General features: G+C 56.1%; 1 protein-coding gene across 1 annotated transcript; it reads left to right on the forward strand.

Annotated features, from left to right (window-relative positions):
• The first annotated feature begins 851 nt into the window (after positions 1–851).
• LOC123943833 (alanyl aminopeptidase, membrane) lies at positions 852–18,458 on the forward strand. Its single transcript, XM_046008186.1, has 20 exons — positions 852–1,556; positions 2,091–2,233; positions 2,346–2,485; positions 2,919–3,045; positions 3,128–3,282; positions 3,511–3,624; positions 3,731–3,874; positions 4,007–4,072; positions 4,213–4,278; positions 5,735–5,910; positions 6,169–6,248; positions 7,441–7,574; positions 7,696–7,751; positions 8,531–8,678; positions 11,755–11,846; positions 12,560–12,670; positions 12,801–12,968; positions 13,774–13,914; positions 14,314–14,395; positions 17,817–18,458. Exons 1-20 carry the CDS (start codon positions 892–894, stop codon positions 17,967–17,969), a joined length of 2,961 nt encoding a protein of 986 aa, XP_045864142.1. The 5' UTR covers positions 852–891; the 3' UTR covers positions 17,970–18,458.
• Positions 18,459–19,023: the final 565 nt, after the last annotated feature.

Below are 19,023 nucleotides of genomic sequence, written 5' to 3' on the forward strand. Positions count from 1 at the left end.
TATGATAAATCATGTCTTCATTTCTTCTAAGGATAGGAAAAGAGGCCATGGCTGAGCTCTGGGTAAGGAAGAAGGGAATAATGATGTGTAGGTTGTGCTCTGTGATGTTTGATATGTTCTCTTGTTCAATCTGGGCAACAAAGCTGAGAGATAGATACTGTTATCTCTTTGTGAGGAGCGAGCTCTGAGCAAGGTACCTGCTCAAGGTCACGGCTGGGAAAAGGTGAAACCTCACCAGCCTCCCCTCTTAAAAAAAAAAAAAAAAAGGCAGGACACCTTCTTTCTTTCTCCTCCGTGTGCTGATTGCTGAGCTAGAGCTTTTTGGCAAGAAGGGGTAAGAGGGGGAACCTGGAAGAACTCCTGCTCTGGAGGAACGCAGGGGACTCTGAGACCTGTCCCCGGGGCTTGGATTGTCTGGGCGTGCCAGATCCAGCCACAGGGGTGACCCAAGCCACTCTTGACCTGAGCCAGAAACCGACTCTCTCCTCTGCATCTCCCACCTCTTCCTGCTCCTGGGAGGTCCTTCCCTGACTCTAACCTCAATCCTCCCGCTTCTGTCCCCTCTGTCCCAGCACGCAGGCGGATCAGTGGCACCCAGCCCTGCTCCTCCCTCTACCTGCTGCCCTCTTCATGCAGCCCGTAACTGGACACTGTTTGCTCCCCAGCAGGTGCCCTGGCACACTGTGTCTGGACCTCCTCCTCTCTGGAGCCTGAGCAGAGGGTGCCCCTGCCCAGCCTACTGACCTTTGCCTGTGTGAGCCCTGGTTAATTTTTGCCCAGGCTGTGGGCTGTGGGGCTCCTCCCCCGTCCCCTCAGGGATATAAGTCTGGCCCCAGGCTGCCTTGCTCCTCGCCATCCTGAACCTCCCGCAGCCCCCACCCAGCCCTCACCATGGCCAAGGGCTTCTACATTTCCAAGGCTCTGGGCATCCTGTTCATCATCCTGGGCGTGGCGGCCGCATGCACCATCATCGCTCTGTCCGTGGTGTACGCCCAGGAAAAGAACAAGAACACCGGGAGCTCCGCGGACGGCTCCACAGCAGGCCCCACGAGCCCCACGAGCCCCACGAACCCCACGAACTCCACGAACCCCACGGCCCCCACGGCCACTGGGTCCACCACTGCAGCCACGACCTTGGACCAGACCAAACCATGGAACCGTTACCGCCTCCCCAAGGCTCTGACTCCCAGCTCCTACAATGTGACGCTGCGGCCGTACCTCACCCCCAACCGCGACGGCCTGTACACCTTCGCCGGCAGCAGCACCGTGCGCTTCTGGTGCAATGAGTCCACCAACGTCATCATCATCCACAGCAAGAAGCTCAACTACACCGACATCCAGGGGCAGAGGGTGGCCCTGCGGGGCGTGGGGGGCGTGCGGGCCCCCGCCATCGACAGGACGGAGCTGGTAGAGCTCACTGAGTACCTGGTAGTGCACCTCCGGGGGCCGCTGCAGGTCGACAGCCAGTACGAGATGGACAGCGAGTTCCAGGGGGAGCTGGCCGACGACCTGGCGGGCTTCTACCGCAGCGAGTATGTGGAGAACGGTGTCAAAAAGTAAGTAGCGGTGGGGCCTGTCTGCTTGGTGCGGGCAGGTACCAGATCCGAGGCAGAGCTGGGTCCTGGGGGCCGGGGAAGGGCTTGCATTGCAAGTCTTGGAACCTGGAGCCTCTCGCTGGCCCCTGACTCCATCCCACGTGCTAGGGGAGCAGGCCCTCTCACCTGGGGGCTTCTGGGCCCCACATCAGGGAGTCAGGGGCGAGTGGCAAAAGAGCCTCTTGGACAGATAGGAAAACTGGGGCTCAGGGGAGAGAAACTTGCTTAAGGTCTCCTGGCTAATACAGGGGTGGAGCCTGCCCGGACTTTGACTCTGACTCCTGAAGGAGCTCTGCTCTCCCCGAGGAGCTGGCCTGTCAGGGCCCGGAGGCTGCCTGGGGGAGACGGGGAGAGCAAGGATGAGTCTGGAGCAGCCTTTCCCACACCCCTTCCCCTGCACGCCGGGCAGCACCCTGAAACCCCCACCCCGCCCGCCCACCCTCACGGGGCGCGAGCCTTCCCCCGGCACGCGCTCTGACATCCTGGTTTGGGCAGGGTGATCGCCACGACACAAATGCAGGCTGCAGACGCCCGGAAATCCTTCCCGTGCTTCGATGAGCCAGCCATGAAGGCCACGTTCAACATCACCCTCATCCACCCCAGCAACCTCGTGGCCCTGTCCAACATGCTTCCCAGAGGTGAGTGGGTCTGTCCGGGGGCCACACAGCCTTGGGAAGGAGGCACCCCAGGGCTAGGATGTGGAGCAGGGGAGAGGAGGCATCCCCGCGAATTCCAGTGCTCCCTGCCCAGGCCCCAGCGTCCCTCTTACGGAAGATCCCAGCTGGAGCGTCACGGAGTTTGAAACCACACCTATCATGTCTACTTACCTGCTGGCCTACATCGTGAGCGAGTTCAAGAATCTGGAGAGGATAGCACCCAGTGGTGTCCTGGTAAGAAGCTGGGCCCACTTGTCCTTCCCCTTCCCCAGGATTAGCCCCGGCCCCGGGGATATTCTTGTTCTAATTCATTCCCATCTCCTGAGTTGTTTGTTAGACCAGTGTTCGAATCCCGGCGCAGAGTGTCCTGGACAAGTGTCTTAAGTTTTGGCCCTCAGTCTCTGCCGCTGAATGCTCGCTCTCTTCTCATGAGGGGCGTTCCCAGCCCTGGGTGTCAGGCAGACGGCGGCCATGACTACTGTTATTCCCAAAGGCTCCTCCTAGGACTCTGAGCCCCTCAGACACCTGCCCCCAACCTCTCCTCTGCTGCCCATGCCTCTCAGTTTAAACTAGTCGGTGCCCTCACTAGCCTGCTGGCCTCTGGGGCCCCGCCCATCTGCACCGGGACCCAGGAGGGGCCTCTGACCTAATTCCGTCCTCTCTGCAGATCCGAATCTGGGCTCGGCCTAGTGCGATCGACGAGGGCCATGGAACTTACGCCCTGAATGTGACAGGCCCCATCCTAGACTTCTTTGCTGCACATTATGATACCCCCTACCCACTCAACAAATCTGGTGAGTGAGGGGCCTTGTGGTGGGAACAGAAGATGGGGCACCCCACCCGGAGGCCATCCTGCCAATGGCCTTGCCTCCACAGACCAGATCGCCTTACCTGACTTCAACGCTGGCGCTATGGAGAACTGGGGGCTGGTGACCTACCGGGAGAGTGCCCTGCTCTACGACCCGCAGTCCTCCTCCACCAGCAACAAGGAGCGGGTGGCCACTGTGATTGCTCATGAACTGGCCCACCAGGTAGCCACCCCCCCCCCCATCCCAGGGAGGGCCGAGAAGTGAGTGGAGGGCTCTGGGAGGAGAGGGCACAAGCCCTAGGCAGCTGCGAAGGGAGGAGGGTCCCAGCTGACAGGATAGCGGAGGGGAGTCACGGTGATGCCAGCCACGACCCGGCCAGCGCCTGGCACATGGGGGACACTCGGTGAAGGGGAGTTCTGGGTACTGTGAGTGACCTCCCCTCCCCAACAGTGGTTTGGGAACCTGGTGACCTTGGAATGGTGGAATGACCTGTGGCTGAACGAGGGCTTTGCCTCCTACGTGGAATACTTGGGCGCCGACTATGCAGAACCCACCTGGAATTTGGTGAGCCGGGGGGCCGGCGGGGGGGGGGGGGGGGGTGGCTGGGCGCGGCATTGGCGGGCCCCCACCCCGCCGCCAGGGGGTGCTGATGAGCACTGGGGATTTGCAGAAAGACCTCATAGTGCTGAATGACGTGTACCGTGTGATGGCCATAGATGCGCTAGCCTCCTCCCACCCTCTGTCCTCGCCTGCCAGCGAGGTCAACACGCCGGCCCAGATCAGCGAGGTGTTCGACTCCATCTCCTACAGCAAGGTACGGAGGCAGTGGCCGGCAGGCAGAGGCAGCGGGGACGCGGCCCACAGAGCCCGGCTCTGGGAGCATGCGCCCTGGCCCGGTCTGGCTGGCTCAGCCCCGCTTTCTGAGAGCCCCCCTCCCCTTCCCCAGGGAGCTTCAGTCCTCAGGATGCTCTCCAGCTTCCTGACGGAGGACCTGTTCAAGAAGGGCGTGGCGGTGAGTACCCTCGGCCAGCCGTGGGGGTGGGTTTCCCCAGCTCCTGCTGTGTGTCCCCGAGCCCCCGCCTACCGCAGGGGTTCAGTGGGAGAGGCTGGGGAGCACCAGCTTGGCCTTCACCGTGGCCTTTCTTTCTGCAGTCCTACCTCTACACCTTTGCCTACAAAAACACTGTTTACCTGGACCTGTGGAGCCACCTGCAGAAGGTCAGTAAGAGCCAGCCGCCCGTGGCCGTTCTCTGGGGGTCCTGAGATGCTGTAAGTCTCGGGGGGAGGGGGTTGGCGCAGCACGTGTGGGAGAGAATGTGTCCAGCTCCATGGCTTCCCAGCCCAGGCAGGTCCTCTGAAGCCTTGGTTGCTCGTCTGTACAATGGGTGCAGCGAGAGCTCCTCGAAGGAGGTGTTTGGAGATCATGGGTCAGGACCCCAGGCAGGCAGCTTGCCTCCCCGCCACAAACCGTAGTGAGCTCCATGACGGGAGCCCAGGAGCACCCTCATCAGCCAGCCCACATGGTTCCTGAGCCCTCCCCTGCCTGGAACTTTGGAGCCCGTCATTCTACCTACTCAGCACTCCTGGCTGCCCTGTGCCCCAGTGGGCCCCTCCCAGGCCTGACTCTGCACACTCCGGCACCCCCAGCACCAGCTTTGACCTTCTCACCCTGCCCTGCCTTGCCTTCCCGTCCACTCAAACCCCACGCAGCCCTGTCTGTAGGACAGACCCTCTGACCACCCCAGCTCCCCTCTCCCCTCCCTGCCTCTCCTAGCGCTGGAGTCTGCACACTGCTGTCTTCCCATCATCTCCCCTTCCTTACAGCAGCCTGACTGACCCCTCCAGAGTCCCAAGCCCAGTTCAGCAGGGACGGGAGACCAGGGACTTGTCAGGGAGTCACAGCTGGGCTCCAGCACCCTTCTGGCTGGTCTCCAGGCCAACTTCTATCTTCCAGGAGTCTGGTTGGGCCCTCTCCCCAACATTCCCCTCCCTGGACCCCCCACAACCTGCTGACAAGGGGGTACCTCACTGCCTCACTGTCCCGACCCTCCACACCCACTGTCTTCCTAGCCTGCCTCAGTCTCTCCCTCCTTCCTCTCCTATAAAGCCGAGCCCTCCTCCATGCCTGGTGCCCCTCCAGCTCCACCCCTCCCTCCCACTCCCTCTGTCCCTGAGCCTCCCCTCTCTGCAGCCCCTCCCAGCTCCCCTCCCTGCTCAGCTTCTGCCCTTCTGACACTCTTCTTCCTCTTTCCTGTCTTTATTTTCTCACTTAATAGCAGACGTTGACTTCTTGCCGTTATTACAAAAGCAACGCATGTGCGCGGAAACATGAAAAAAACCCGAGAAGACAGTAGAGAGCACCCCAAACCCGTCCCCAGACCACCCACCCTCTCACCCACTCGCTCGCTCTGCACCCTGCCTGCTCCTGGCCCTCCTCTAGGGTTGTTCACTCTGGGCAACCCCCCCCCCCCCCGCAATACCCACCTCACCTTGGGCCCCAGAAGTGGCGGGAGAGGGGAGCCCACCTAGATTTGCAGCGCACCAAACGCCTGGCAGTCCTCAGCTGGCCCAGCCCTGGGACCCAGCCAGCTCCTGCCTCCCCGCGGGGTGGCACTTCCGGAGCGAGGCGGTAGGGGGCGCTCCGCTGACGGCTGCCGCTGTGGCTCTGTCCCAGGTTGTAGACGATCAGGCCACCATACAGCTGCCCTACTCTGTGCGCGCCATCATGGACCGCTGGATCCTGCAGATGGGCTTCCCCGTCATCACCGTGGACACCGCCACGGGCACCATCTCCCAGCAGCACTTCCTCCTTGACCCCGAGTCCGTTGTCACCCGCCCCTCAGAATTCAGGTGAGTGGAAGGGGTCACCGACGCAGGCGTCCTAGGGAGGGCTCCGAGGGGCCGTGGCGCCCCTTGGCCATCTCAAGTCCAGGAGTGCCGCGGTCCCGGCCCCGGTGGCCGGAGACAGGCTCTCCCTCTGTGGCCGGGAGGGTGGGAGTGCCCGGTGCTGCAGCGGGGCAGACGCGGAGAGCCCGACCCGGCTGCTCTTCCCCGGCCGCGCCAGGAGCTGCTGTCTCTCACCACCTGTCTCGGGGGCTCTCGTTGCAGCTACCTGTGGATCGTGCCCATCACGTCTGTCAGAAATGGCGCACAGCAGGCGAACTACTGGCTTCCGGACGTTGCACAGGGTAATCCAGCCCTGTCCCAGCAGACGGCGGTCCCACCCCATACCCCAGCTCCTGGCCCGCGTTCTGGGGGCTACGGCAGGCCTCGGGGGCAGCTTCCTTCGTCATTTCATTCAACAGATGGAGCTGAGTACTTCGGTTCTAAGCTCTCCTCTGCTGTTGCCCAGCTGTGCGACCCTGGGCGAGTTACCATCCCTCTCTGGTCTATTTCGTCATCTGTAAAATGGGGCTGAGAACGCTATCTACCCCACTGAGTTGTGTGGGGACTAAGGAAGAGAATGTATATGAAATGTTTAAAACAGCACATGGCATAAAGTGTGAACAGCCCTGCTCGGCCAGGTACTGAGGAAACCAAGCTCAAGGCGGTTCCTCTGGTTCTGGGACAGAACTGCAGATGAAGAGGATGATAAGCAGCTAGAACTTTCCAGAGCTATGTTGAGTACTTTAACAGAGGCATGTAGCCTCTGGGTTGCTGCGGGACAGGAAGCCAGGAATAAGAAAGAGTCAGCTTTGTGGAGAGGTGAGGGAAGGCTTCCTGGAGGAGGTGAGCAGGGTCTTACAGAAGGGAAAGACTTAGCCAGGCTCACGGCGGCAGAGGAAATAGCAAGTGCAAGGCAGAGAGGCAGGAGAGAAGTAGGGACTGTGACTAGGGCAGGGGTGTGCCCTCAAGGTGAGGCAGGTTCCTGAGGTCCCTGCAGGCTGTGAGGCGCAGCGGCCGTGTCCTCGGGCCAGGAGGAGCCAGTCGTCAAGGACCACCTCTATGGAAGGACCCCTTCTGGCTGCCAGAAGAAAGACCGGAAGGGAGGGCTGAGAGGGCCAACCCTGGGGGGGTTGACTGACAGGGACAGATCGTCTGGGTTTCCCCCTCAGTGACTGGGACGTGCTGGAGCAGTTCATAAGCCCAGAGAGGACGAGGAGGACCACAGCCTGGGGAGCTGGGTCTGAGTGGCCCGGGGGTATGGGGGCTAGAGATGTCCAGGCAGCGGTCACTGGCCAACCCACGGTAGAGTTTGGCCTGGCAGCCCCGTCCTGCACCCCTCCTTCTCTCCTCTCCTTGGCATTGCCCAAGGCTTGAGGGCCGGCCGGTGCCAGGCTGTGTGGGAGGCTGCTCTCCTCGAGGCCTGGAGACAGGCAGGCCAAGGGTTGGCCTGTGGCCTTCTGGGCAGCCCCACCCAACTCCGGTCTCTCTCCACAGCCCAGGATAACCTGTTCAGTACAGGTCCTGATGAATGGGTCCTGCTGAACCTCAACGTGACGGGCTACTACCTGGTGAACTATGATGAGGACAACTGGAGAAAGATCCAAACTCAGTTGCAGACAAACCTGTCGGTGGGTGTCTACAGCCCCTCCCCATACCCTGCCCCAGGCCCAGGCCCAAGATGGCGCCCCAGACTGCCGGGGCCTGCCCCCACTACCAGCCTGAGGTGACGCCCTCTGTTGCTCCTTCTAGGTCATCCCTGTCATCAACCGGGCTCAGGTCATCCATGACACCTTCAACCTGGCCAGGTGAGTGCCCCCTTCCTCCTTGGGCCCAGCCTGGCTCAGGCCTACTTACTTCGGCAAGTGTTGTTCCGTCACGAGAGCTCGCGCTCTTCCTCTCGGCCTTACCGTCCCAGGCACAGGGCCGCGGGCTCCCCAGGCTTCTGCACACCCCGCCCTGGGCCCCCAGATAGTCATCCGAGACTCAGTTTGAGTACTTTACCTCAGGCCACATAGGAGTGGCCCCTGGCAGCCAGACACAGGCCCGTTCCCTCTAAAACCACTCTAAATGGGCTTTTCCTGAGGACTAACAGTGGGCCAGGCCGTCACGCTAGGCGCTCAGAGAATCCGGGAAGGCCAGGACAGGAGAGAGGCAGCACCTACTGTATTCCCCGCAGGCGCTAAGTCGATTTAAGTGATGTCCCCCATAGACATGGACGTTCATGAACCAGATGTGTGCACATGGCCTGAGAGGGAGGGGGGCGGAAGGCACAGAGGGCCAGACAAATCAGAGAAGAGGTGGGCAGAGCACAGGTTTCCGCCCTTAGGAATCTCTGCTCTGTGGCCTTAGGCAAGTCACTTGACCTCTCTGAGCCTCAGTTTCCCATTTGTAAAATGGGGACAGTATGTGATTGGCTGCCGGTGAGGGTGGGGGGACCTGAGCTGGCCTTGTCTGCGGTGCCAGCCATCATCCATCCGCAGTGAGCACTGGAGGTGGCGTGGCTGGGGTTCTGGGACCTTCCACGAAGGGGTTGGAGTTCGCTCCGTGGGGCTGGACTTACTCGAGCCCCTCTGTTTTTCCCCAGTGCCCAAAAGGTCCCCGTCACCCTGGCGCTGAACAGCACTCTCTTCCTGAACCAAGAGAGAGAGTACATGCCCTGGGAGGCCGCCCTGAGCAGCCTGAGCTACTTCAAGCTCATGTTCGACCGCTCTGAGGTCTACGGCCCCATGAAGGTACAGAGGGGCATGGCAGGGTTCAAGGACCTGTTGGTCAAGTGCCTGAAATTGCACCATCAGGGAGTTCACAGAAATGCTCTCTGGAGTGGTGGACCCTTCAGAATGCCACAATGCAGGGTTCTTTGCCAAGAGCAGCCTGGGCAGGGTGGTGAGAGGGACATGGGGTGAAGGGAGCAGGTGCCGACGAGGTGAGCAGGTTGGGGAGGGCAAAGAAAGGACACAGACTGCTAGCGAAGTTTGCTGTTTGGGAAGTTGGCACTGTCAGAAGGCACAGAAGAAGCCGCGGCTCAGAGCTGGGAGGCCTGCCGTTTACCAGCCATGTGGCTTCAGCCAGCTCTCTTGGGCCCCAGCGCACTGCTCCCTCTGTGAAGTGAGCAGGCCTGGACCCGCCAAGCCCAAGGGCGGGGAGAGAGAAGCAGGTTAATAGCTTTGAAGTTGGGGTGACTGGGGGCGGGGTATGTTGAGGCTCCCATGAGGGAAACTCTGGGGTTAAAGACCAAAAAACAAAACAAAACAAAACAGAACAAAACAAAAAACCGCAAACTCTCAATGTCCAACAGTTGGGGATTGGTTAAGTAAATGACAGTATCCATTTGATGGAATATTACACGGCCATCAGATAATACTGGAAGAAAAGCAAGTGACCACGTGCATGAGGTTGGGTGGGAAGGGGCAGAGGGAGAATCTTAAGCAGCCTCCACACCCAGCATGGAGCGCAGCACGGCTCAGTCTCATGACCCTGAGATCATGACCTGAGCCAAAATCAAGAGGCAGACGCTTAACCCACTGAGCCACCCAGGCGCCCCTTGAAGAGATCATTTTTATTTATTTATTTTTAAAGATTTTATTTATTTATTTGACAGAGAGAGATCACAAGTAGGCAGAGAGGCAGGCAGAGAGAGAGGAGGAAGCAGACTCCCTGCTGAGCAGAGAGCCCGATGCGGGGCTCGATCCCAGGACCCTGAGACCATGACCTGAGCGGAAGGCAGAGGTTTAACCCACTGAGCCACCTAGGTGCCCCAAAGAGATCATTTTTAATTATAAAATTTTCACATTAACTTTCTATCAGGGTAAATGAGGTATTAGTGTAAATGAGCTTTTAACTCAGAAAAGTGTTCAAGGACGTGGAGGCATAGCGCCCACAACGTCTTTGTCCCACTGCCACACAGGACCCAGAATTCACCCAGATTTAGAAGGTTCTAGGTTGGAAATTGTTACTCAGCGAATTTCAGGGCTTTCTCCACTGACCCCCAGCCTCTCGTGTTGCTGTTGAGAATCAGAGCCTTGCTCGTTTCTGGTTATTTGAATGTGGCCGTTCTCCCCCTTCTGGAAGCCTGTGAGCTCTTCTCTCAGTCCTGGTGCTCCTTTGTGTGGGTCTCTCTCCTCCCCCTACCCTTTCCATCCGGGCGTTTTGACATTGCTCCCTAAGACGTTCTTCCCCTCCTTGCTGTTCTGTTCTCTCTCTGGGTCCCCTGTTCATTCAGAGTATTGTTCTTGCGTTGGCCATCCTTCCGTCCTGCCCTTAAATTCCCAAGAACTCTTCCTGGTCCCAGTGTCCCTTGCGAATCTCTGAATGCTCAGAGGGTGCTCATCTCGGGCTTTCACCGAGCCTTCTTTTTCTTCCATTGACTTGTTCCATGAGTCTTCTGTTTGTTTTGGTCTCCTTTGGAGAGATCACGGCAGAGGCTGAGCTGCCCCCTTTGGATTTGAGAGTGAGGCAGTAAAAGGCAATTGGAAGCTCCACGAGGTCACGTTTGTCACCTGCAGGTCTCCCTGGGGGGGTGACTGGGGCCCCACATTGAGTCTAGAGATTACTTAAAAAGAAAAACAAAACAAAACAAAAACCAGTGTCCAAGAGTGTTCCCCTGAGACCGGAGAGTCATCCTTTATCTTTTTTTTTTTTTTTAAGATTTTATTTATTTATTTGACAGAGATCACAAGTAAGCAGAGAGGCAGGCAGAGAGAGACGGGGAAGCAGGCTCGAGCAGAGAGCCTGATGCAGGGCTCAATTGCAGGACCCTGGGATCTTGACCTGAGCCGAAGGCAGAGGTTTTAACCCACTGGGCCACCCAGGCTCATCCTTTATCTTGTATAACAAAGCTCACTTTTTGGGATTGGGGATGGGGCAAGAAACTGGAGATGTCTCCATTCGGGATATAACCTTTCACCTCTGACCTCTCTCTCTGCAGCCCACCAATCCTTCCCCTGTGTCTGGTGACCCCTGATTCCGAGCCCCAACCCATTCAGCCTCACCCATGGGGAGGGCGGGGTTTGCCTGCTGCCAGGAGAGAAGCAGGAGCTTAGGGGTTTAATTACTCCTGCTACAGACTCTGACTCCTTCGCCCTGTGTCCAGCACCCCCTCCACCCCTGTCCCCTGTAGACCCGTCCCTCTGATTCTGGGCCACTCGAGCCGCTGTCGCTTCTGGCCGTGTGTGCCCCACAGCAGACGCTGTGCTGCAGGGGCACCTGTCCTTCTCTCCCCACCTTCCAGCTCCTTGCCTGCACGGGTCCCTCATCCACTCTGGTTTCCCCTCCTGTTTCCTTTGTTCTGGAAGTTTGTTCTTGGACATAAGGCGGGACTTACGTCCCAGCGTCAGGGACAAAGAGCAGTGTGCAGAATTACAGAGATGCTAGGTAGAAAAGGAGAAGAAGGGGTAAGCCCACCAACTTGAAAATCGTAGCTTGGGGAAGCTCCTGGGTAGATTGTATTTTCTGCAGATGCTGCTCCATGTTTCCTAAGCTCTTCATAAGGAAAGCGAGATACTTAGAATCGGGCGGCGGGGGTGGGGAGAGGCATTGCACTCTATTCAGAAGTGGTGACCCGGGGACCGGACTGTTAGACTGGGTGAGGCTTTCAGGAGGGAGAACCTCAGAACTGTGAGCTCCAACCTGGGCCGGCCCTGGCCCCTTGGAGCCCTGTGGCCCCTGGGCAAGACCTGAGCCTCCAGTCTTTCCACCTCCATATGCCCTTCACCCTGGTGACACCTCCCCATCCACGTCAGAGGGTGTGCGGGGCTCCAGAAAGGTCAAGTGTGAGTCTCACCTTTGAAGCCCTTCCTGTTTTCTTTTCAGAGTTACCTGAGGAAGCAGGTCTCGCCTCTGTTTGATTATTTCGAAAATATCACCCAGAACTGGATGAAGCACCCAGACACCCTGATGGAACAGTGAGTGTGCTGTCGGGAAGCCCAGAGCCCTGCCTGTTGCCTCATTTCCAGAAGTCACGGGCGGCCCAGCCACCCTGACCTGGGGAGTCCCGAGCGGGGTCCTGCAGTGTCGTCCTCTGGAGGACAGCTCCCGGCTGGACCAGGGCCACCAGCCACAGAGAGAACTAGGAGGCCGGCGCTGAGGCTCTCTGTGGCCTGCGAGCCTGTCTGACCTCCTTATACAAGGGACCAAACTGAAACTGAGGTCCCTCACTGGCTTGGTCATTTTATTTTATTTTAAAGATTTACTTACTTCCTTTGGAGAGAGAGAGAGCAAGAGCACATGAGCTGGGGCGGGGCAGAGGGAGAGGGAGAGAGAGAGAATCCTCAGTCAGCCTCCCTGTTGAGCCCTGACATGGGGCTCCGTCTCAGGCCCCTGAGATCATGACCTGATCTGAAACCGAGAGTTGGCTGTTTAACTGACCAAGCCACCCGCGCGCCCCTTGGTCATTTAGATTCTAGGTGTTCAGATTGGGGCTGGAGCTCGTACTGACCCCTCTAGGTCCCAAGGCACAAAGCAAAGAGGGGGACCCGATGGGCGGAGTGGGTTGCAGCCGCAGACAGAGTCCAGGCCCTGCCATCCTCCCTGGAGATGTGCATCGGCAGGCGACTCTGGCCGGAGTCTGGGCCAGGTGACCCACGGGCACGCTGACCAAGTGTCACCCCTGGCACAGGTACGGCGAGATTAACGCCGTGAGCACCGCCTGCACCTATGGGGTTCCGAAGTGTAAGGAGCTGGTCTCCACTCTTTTCGCAGAGTGGAAGAAGAACCCCCAAAACAACCCGTGAGTGTGTCCCCTGCTCCTCCCCCTGCCTTCATCCGCCCCTCAAGCCCACAGCCATGTCCTCGTCAGACCCTCGTCCCACACTCCCTGCCGCTGCTCCCCCTGACGCGCCCACCCTCACCCTCACCAGGATCTACCCCAACCTGCGCTCCATCGTATACTGCAACGCCGTCGCCCAGGGCGGTGAGGAGGAGTGGAACTTCGTGTGGGAGCAGTTCCGAAATGCCACGCTGGTAAACGAGGCCGACAAGCTCCGTGCGGCCCTGGCCTGCACCAACCAGGTCTGGATCCTGAACAGGTGAGGGCTGCGGCCGGCCGGGGCTGGGTAAGTTTCCCTCCCCACTGGGAACCAGGATCCCCACGTGCGAGAAAACAAACCAGCCAGGCCTCCGCACTCTCTTTCAGGGGATCCCCACACACTTGTGCAGTGGGGTAGTACGTTCCCCATTTTACAGATGAGAACACTGAGGCTCAGGGAAGCAAAACCGCTTGTCCGAAGCCCAGAAGCTTTAATAAGTCGTGGAGTCAAGAGCTGAACCCGGGTCTGGGTCTCTGTCCCCAGCTTTTAGCTGCTGTGGCTTCTTAGCCCGTGGTTGACCGCAGCTCAGTTCTGCTCTCTCTCAAGGGCTCTGGGGCAGCTGGACCTGAGTCCTCTCGGACATGCAGTCGGGCACGCCTCCAGCTCTTGCATGAGGGCTCCTGGCTCCCACCCCCGGGCCCCTGGAAAGAAAAGCCTCTCTCCATGTCAAAGGCAAACATAGCCCCTCTACCTGGGATAGGGCTCTTGGCTCAGGTTCTCTTTCTTATCTTCATTTGCCCATGGCCTGTCATCAGATAATTATCAGGCACTGGGACCACGGGACGCGTGACATTTGGCATAGCCAGTGGCCCTGCCTGGGAGACTCAGTATCCCTCCTACTAGAGGGAGGTCGACTAAGGGGTCTTCAAACCTTGGTAGGCCGAAGCGATATGAAGAGACTGCAGGAGAGGTGTGGGGAGGGGCGGGTGGGGTCCGTTGCCCTCCTGGGTTCTCTCTCTCTCTCTCAAATCCTCTGACCAGAGCCCTCGGAGGTGGTCACGAAGTCAGCACCCTGCCCTCACAGGTACCTGAGTTACACCCTGAACCCTGACCTCATCCGGAAGCAAGATGTCACTTCCACGCTTAGCAGCATCGCCAGCAATGTCGTCGGGCAAAATCTGGTCTGGGACTTCGTCCAGAGCAACTGGAAGCAGCTGTTTGACGAGTGAGTCTGCGGGAGCATGTTAGGAGAAGTGCCCGCCGAGGCTGGGGTGTCCTGGGCGGGGGGAGGGCGTGAGTGTGTGAATGGGGCCCCGCAGGGCTGGAAGTTGGGGGGCCTGTGGGCACTGCTGAGGAATGCGGGAAAATGAACCCAGCTCGAGGGGAGTCGGGTGGGGGGCAACGACAAGGCAGGTGTGGGCCCGCAGGGGGAAGAGAGCCTGGTTCTCTGCAGAGATGGGGGCAGGGACACTGCGATCAGACCTGTGTGCGTGTCCCTAGAGGGTGTCATTTCCTCTCATCTACGAGATAAGGACAGTCGCAGCATGGCTCTGAGGATGCGGTGTCACTGGCCTGTCCCTGAGCATTAATTCCCAGCCCTTCACGGCTCTTCTCTCCCCCACAGTTTCGGCACTGGTTCCTTCTCCTTCTCCAACCTCATCCAGGCAGTGACCCGGCGGTTCTCCTCGGAGTTCGAGCTGCAACAGGTAAGCAGCCCCGGACCCTCGAGTGGCCCCCAGAGGCCCATCCCAGTCTAATCAGCGAGCGCCCCCTGAGTGTGCTCTCAAGGGAGCTTGGGCTCCGCATTGCCAGGCCTTCCTCATCTCCAGGGGAAGCTGGGAATCCGGGCTTTTTAAATGGTGACAGTTCAATCAGAAACACGCATCTGGGAATTCTTGTATAGGCAAAAAGTAAAGAGAATCATCTAAATGAACCTCCATGTACCCATTACCCAGACTGAACAATTATCAACATTTTCCTGCTGCTTTTTTGGGGGGTGGATAATTTTCGGGCAGAGATCACTTACATAATTTCACCTGTAAGTGGTTTAGTTATACCTAAAACAAAGGAATTTTCAAAAGATAATCTCAATGTCATTAAGAGGCCCAAGAAAAATGAACAATTTCTTGCTATCATGTTCTATTCAGGGACATTTTAAACCCTCTAGATGGTTTCTTTTAAAATTCCTTTTGCTATGATAGATATGCTTGAATCAGAAGCCAAACAAATTTAACTCATTGTATTATGTTGATTTGCCTTTTTCTTTTCTCACTGAGATACAGTTTATGTAGCACAACACTCATCGTGTTAAGTGGTTTTCTGTATATTTACGAGGCTCTCAAACCATCACCACCAGCTAGTTCCAGAACATTCTTGTTACCCCCAAAAGAAGCTGTGGCAGTCGCTCTTCCCCTGTCCCTAGCCCCTGGCAACCTGTCTCTATGAATATGACTATTTTAGATATTTCATAAAAGGGGATCGTGTAATATGAGACATTTTGTGTCTGGCTTTCCCCTAGCATCAGGCTCTCAAGTTTTATCCATGTTGTAGCATGTAGCATTTATGGCTGAAAAATAATATTGGTGTGGCTATACCACATCTGTTTGTCCGCCAATCAGTTGGTAGACACTGGGTTACTTCCACTTTTTTCCCTTCTTTTTAGATTTTATTTGTTTATTTGAGAGAAGGAGCAAGTGTGGGAGACAGGATGAGCAGGGTTGGGGAGGAGCAGAGGGACAGGGAGAAGCAGACTCCCTGTTGAGCAAGGACCACGCCCCCCCACCCCCCTGCCAAATGTGGGACTCGATCCCAGAATCCTGGGATCACAGCCTGAGCCGAAGGCAGACCGAAACTGACTGAGCCACCCAGGGGCCCCCTCTTTTGACTCTATGAATAACTCTGTTATGAATATTCATGTACAGATTTTGGAGTGAATGTATGTGTTGGTTTCTCTTGGGTGTACACCTGGAAGTGGTGTTGCTGGATTGTTTGGTAACTCTGTTTAACTTTTGGAGAAATTGCCAGAATGTTTGCCAAAATGATTGCACCTAATTTACATTCCACCTGCAGAGTAGGAAGGTTCCAACGTCTTTCTGTCTTTGTAGACTCATTATTTTCTTTTCCTTCTTTCCTTTACTTCTTTCCCCTTCTTTCCTTCCTCCCTCTCTCCCTTCCTCCCTCCCTCCTTTCTTTTTTAATTATAGCCATTCTGGGGGTGTGAAGTATATGGACTGCATTTCTCTAATGACTAATGATGACGAGCATCTTTTCACGTGCTTATTGGCCATTCACATATCTTCTTTGAGAAATGTCTGTTCAAATCCTTTGCCCATGTCTTAATTGGGACATTTGTCTCTTTATTGTTAAGTTGTAAGAGTTCTTTATATACTCTGGATAGTAGGCCCTTACTGGATACCTGATCTGCAAATGTTTTCTTCCATTCTGTGCATTGTCTTTTTACATTCTCCATAGTGTCTCTTGATGTCCTGGAGTTTTTTAATTTTGATACAGTCCAGTTTTCCAATTTTCCTTTTATTGCTTGTGCTTTAGATGTCGTATTACATGCTACTAAGAGTCTTACCGTTTTAGCTCTTACATTTAGGACCTTGATCAGTTTTGGCTTAATTTTTGTATATGGTGTAAGGTAGGGATCCAACTTCACTCTTTTGCATGTGGCTATCCAAACGTCTCACCACCATTTGTTGAAAAGATGATTCTTTCACCCAGTGAATGGTCTTGGCATCCTTGCTGAAAATCAATGGACTATAAATGTGAGGGTTTATTTCTGGACTCTCAATCGTGCATCATTGATTTATCCGTTCATCCTTAAGCCAGTACCACACTCTCTTGATTACTGTAGCTGTGCGGTGGGTTTAGGAATGTTAACCCTCCAACTTTGTTCTTTTTCAAGACTGTTTGGCTATTCGGAGTCCCTTGCATTTCTTTATGAGGTTTAGGATCAGCTTGTCCATTTCTGGGAAAGAAGAAAAGGCAGTTGGGATTTTGAGAGGGATTACATCGAGTCTGTAGATCGATATGGGAAGGGTTGCCATGGGATAATATTAAATCTTCTAACCCGTTAACACAGGTTTGGGTCTATTTGGGTCTTTTTTCCTTTCATTTAGGTCTTCTGAATTTCTTTCAACAATATTTTATAGTTTTCAACTTGCCAGCCTTGCATGTCTTTTGTCAAATTATTCCTCAGTATTTTATTCTTTTTGATAACGATTGTAAATGGAACTGTTTTCTTAATTTATTCTTTGTAGGGGCTCCTGGGTGGCTCAGTTGGTTAAGCCTCTGCCCTCGGCTCAGGTCATGATCTCAGGGTCCTGGGATTGAGCTCGGCAGAGAGCCTGCTTCCCCCTCTCTCTCTGCCTGCCTCTCTGCCTACTTGTGATCTCTCTCTCTGTCAGATGAATAAGTAAAATCTTAAAAAAAATTATTCTTTGATGTTGCTCTTCCATCTTGCATCCTTGCTGAATTCATTAGTTTTAGTAGTTTTTTGGGTAAATTCCTTAGGATTTTCTATATCCAAAATCATGCCATCCGCTAATGGAGATAGTTTTACTTCTTCCTTTCTGGATGCCGTTAATTTCATTTTCTTGCCTAATTGCCCTGGCTACGACCTCTAATAGTATATCTTAATCTCTGACATCTCTCTCTCTCTCTCTCTTTTTTTTATAGTGCCATTTATTTGTTGAAACAGCTAGGTTATTTGTAGTATAGAAATGGCCACATTTTGAATTTGGCTGTTTACTTCCTTGTGGTATCTTGTCTGATTTGTCCCTCTCTCTTTCCTGGATTGGACTGAGATTACAATTCAATTAAAAGCTAAGGTCCAACTCAATAAAGAACCGTAGGGTGAAGGTCAGATATGTCCAGGAGCCAGCTTTAACCACAAGGTTCTTGGTTTTGACCTCTGCTCTAGATAAAGACTTTATGAGGGGGAAGTGGGGTGGGAGAGAAGGACTGGCCCTTCCTCTCCGGCCCTTCCTCTGCTGGAGAAAGCCTGTGGCTGGGTTCCCAAGGGCCCTAATGTGGGTGGGAGGCCCGAGGCCTGGACAGCCCTCTGCTTGAGGCTGTGTGACCGACCCAGCCTGGGGCTGAGAATCCTCATTCTCCCGGCAGCTGGAGCAGTTCAAGACGAACAACATGCACATAGGCTTCGGCTCAGCCACGCGGGCTCTGGAGCAAGCCCTGGAGAAGACCAAAGCGAACATCAAGTGGGTGAAAGAAAACAAGGACGTGGTGCTCAGGTGGTTCACAGAAAACAGCCAATAGTCCTTGGTCCCGCATCACCTCCCCCCCCCCCCCCCCCCCCCCCCCCCCGCCCCGTGTGAGTGAGATGCGTGCAAGTGTCCGCCCGGTGGCCTGCGGCAGCAACCCCTTCCTGGAGCCTGAGGCGACGGTGTCCTCCCCTCAGGGACAAAGTCTCCGGCTCCCGTTTTCTCCAGTCTGCCCATGGGGCCAATCCAGTGTCCAATGGCCAGACTGTCCAAGCACCTCCCAGCCCCTGCCCCTCATGCCCGCCCCCACCCCAGGCCTGGCACGGTGCCCGTCACCCGGGCCCTGGGGCTGATCTCAGGGAAGCCCAGCTCCAGGGCCAGATGAGCAGAAGCCCTCCATGGACGATGGATGGCCTTGGGGGGGTAGCCCTGTGCCCTCTCTCACCTTCCCATAAAGACCCTGAACCTAAAGAATCAGCAGGGCACAAGACCTATATATATTTTTTTTCTAAGAGAAAATGTAAATAAAGGATTTCTAGATCAGTGTCTAGACTCGTTACTGAACTAGAGCCGGAGTGTGGGTTTGCACAGCAGCCAGGAAGACAGCGAGGGAACCTGGGGTATAGGGAACCCCAGGGAGCACAGGAGGGGAGAAGTATCCAGAATGTTTGTGTGTCCTGTGGGGTCCTCCTGCGGTGCCTTTCATCCACTCCCCCGTGGCGGCTGGGGACCTGGGTGCTGGGAGATACGAGGAGGTAGAGGCCAGGCGACCAGACCCAACGGTTCTCATGGTGCAGTGAGAGAGCTGGGGCTGGGTGCTGGGCCCAGGGCAGGTCCCGATGGTGGAGGCAGTGTTTTTTTTCAGAAAGCGGAAGTTTCCATAGTTGCAGATGCTGGGGTCAGCCCCTGCCCAAACATGAGGGAGCAGGGAGCTGAGTGGGCTCCTCTTCTTGTGGCTCGGTCAGCACGCCTGCAACAGTGAGAGAGGGGCTTGGAGGGAGGGCCGCAAGCCCTGGGACCCAGGCCCTGTCTGACCCCTCTTGGCCGAGGGGCTGTCTCATCTCCTCTCCCGGACCCACGGTGGAAGGGGGGATGTTACTTTGTGAAGT

Source organism: Meles meles, chromosome 6, assembly GCF_922984935.1.
Source record: "Meles meles chromosome 6, mMelMel3.1 paternal haplotype, whole genome shotgun sequence".
NCBI lineage: Eukaryota > Metazoa > Chordata > Mammalia > Carnivora > Mustelidae > Meles > Meles meles.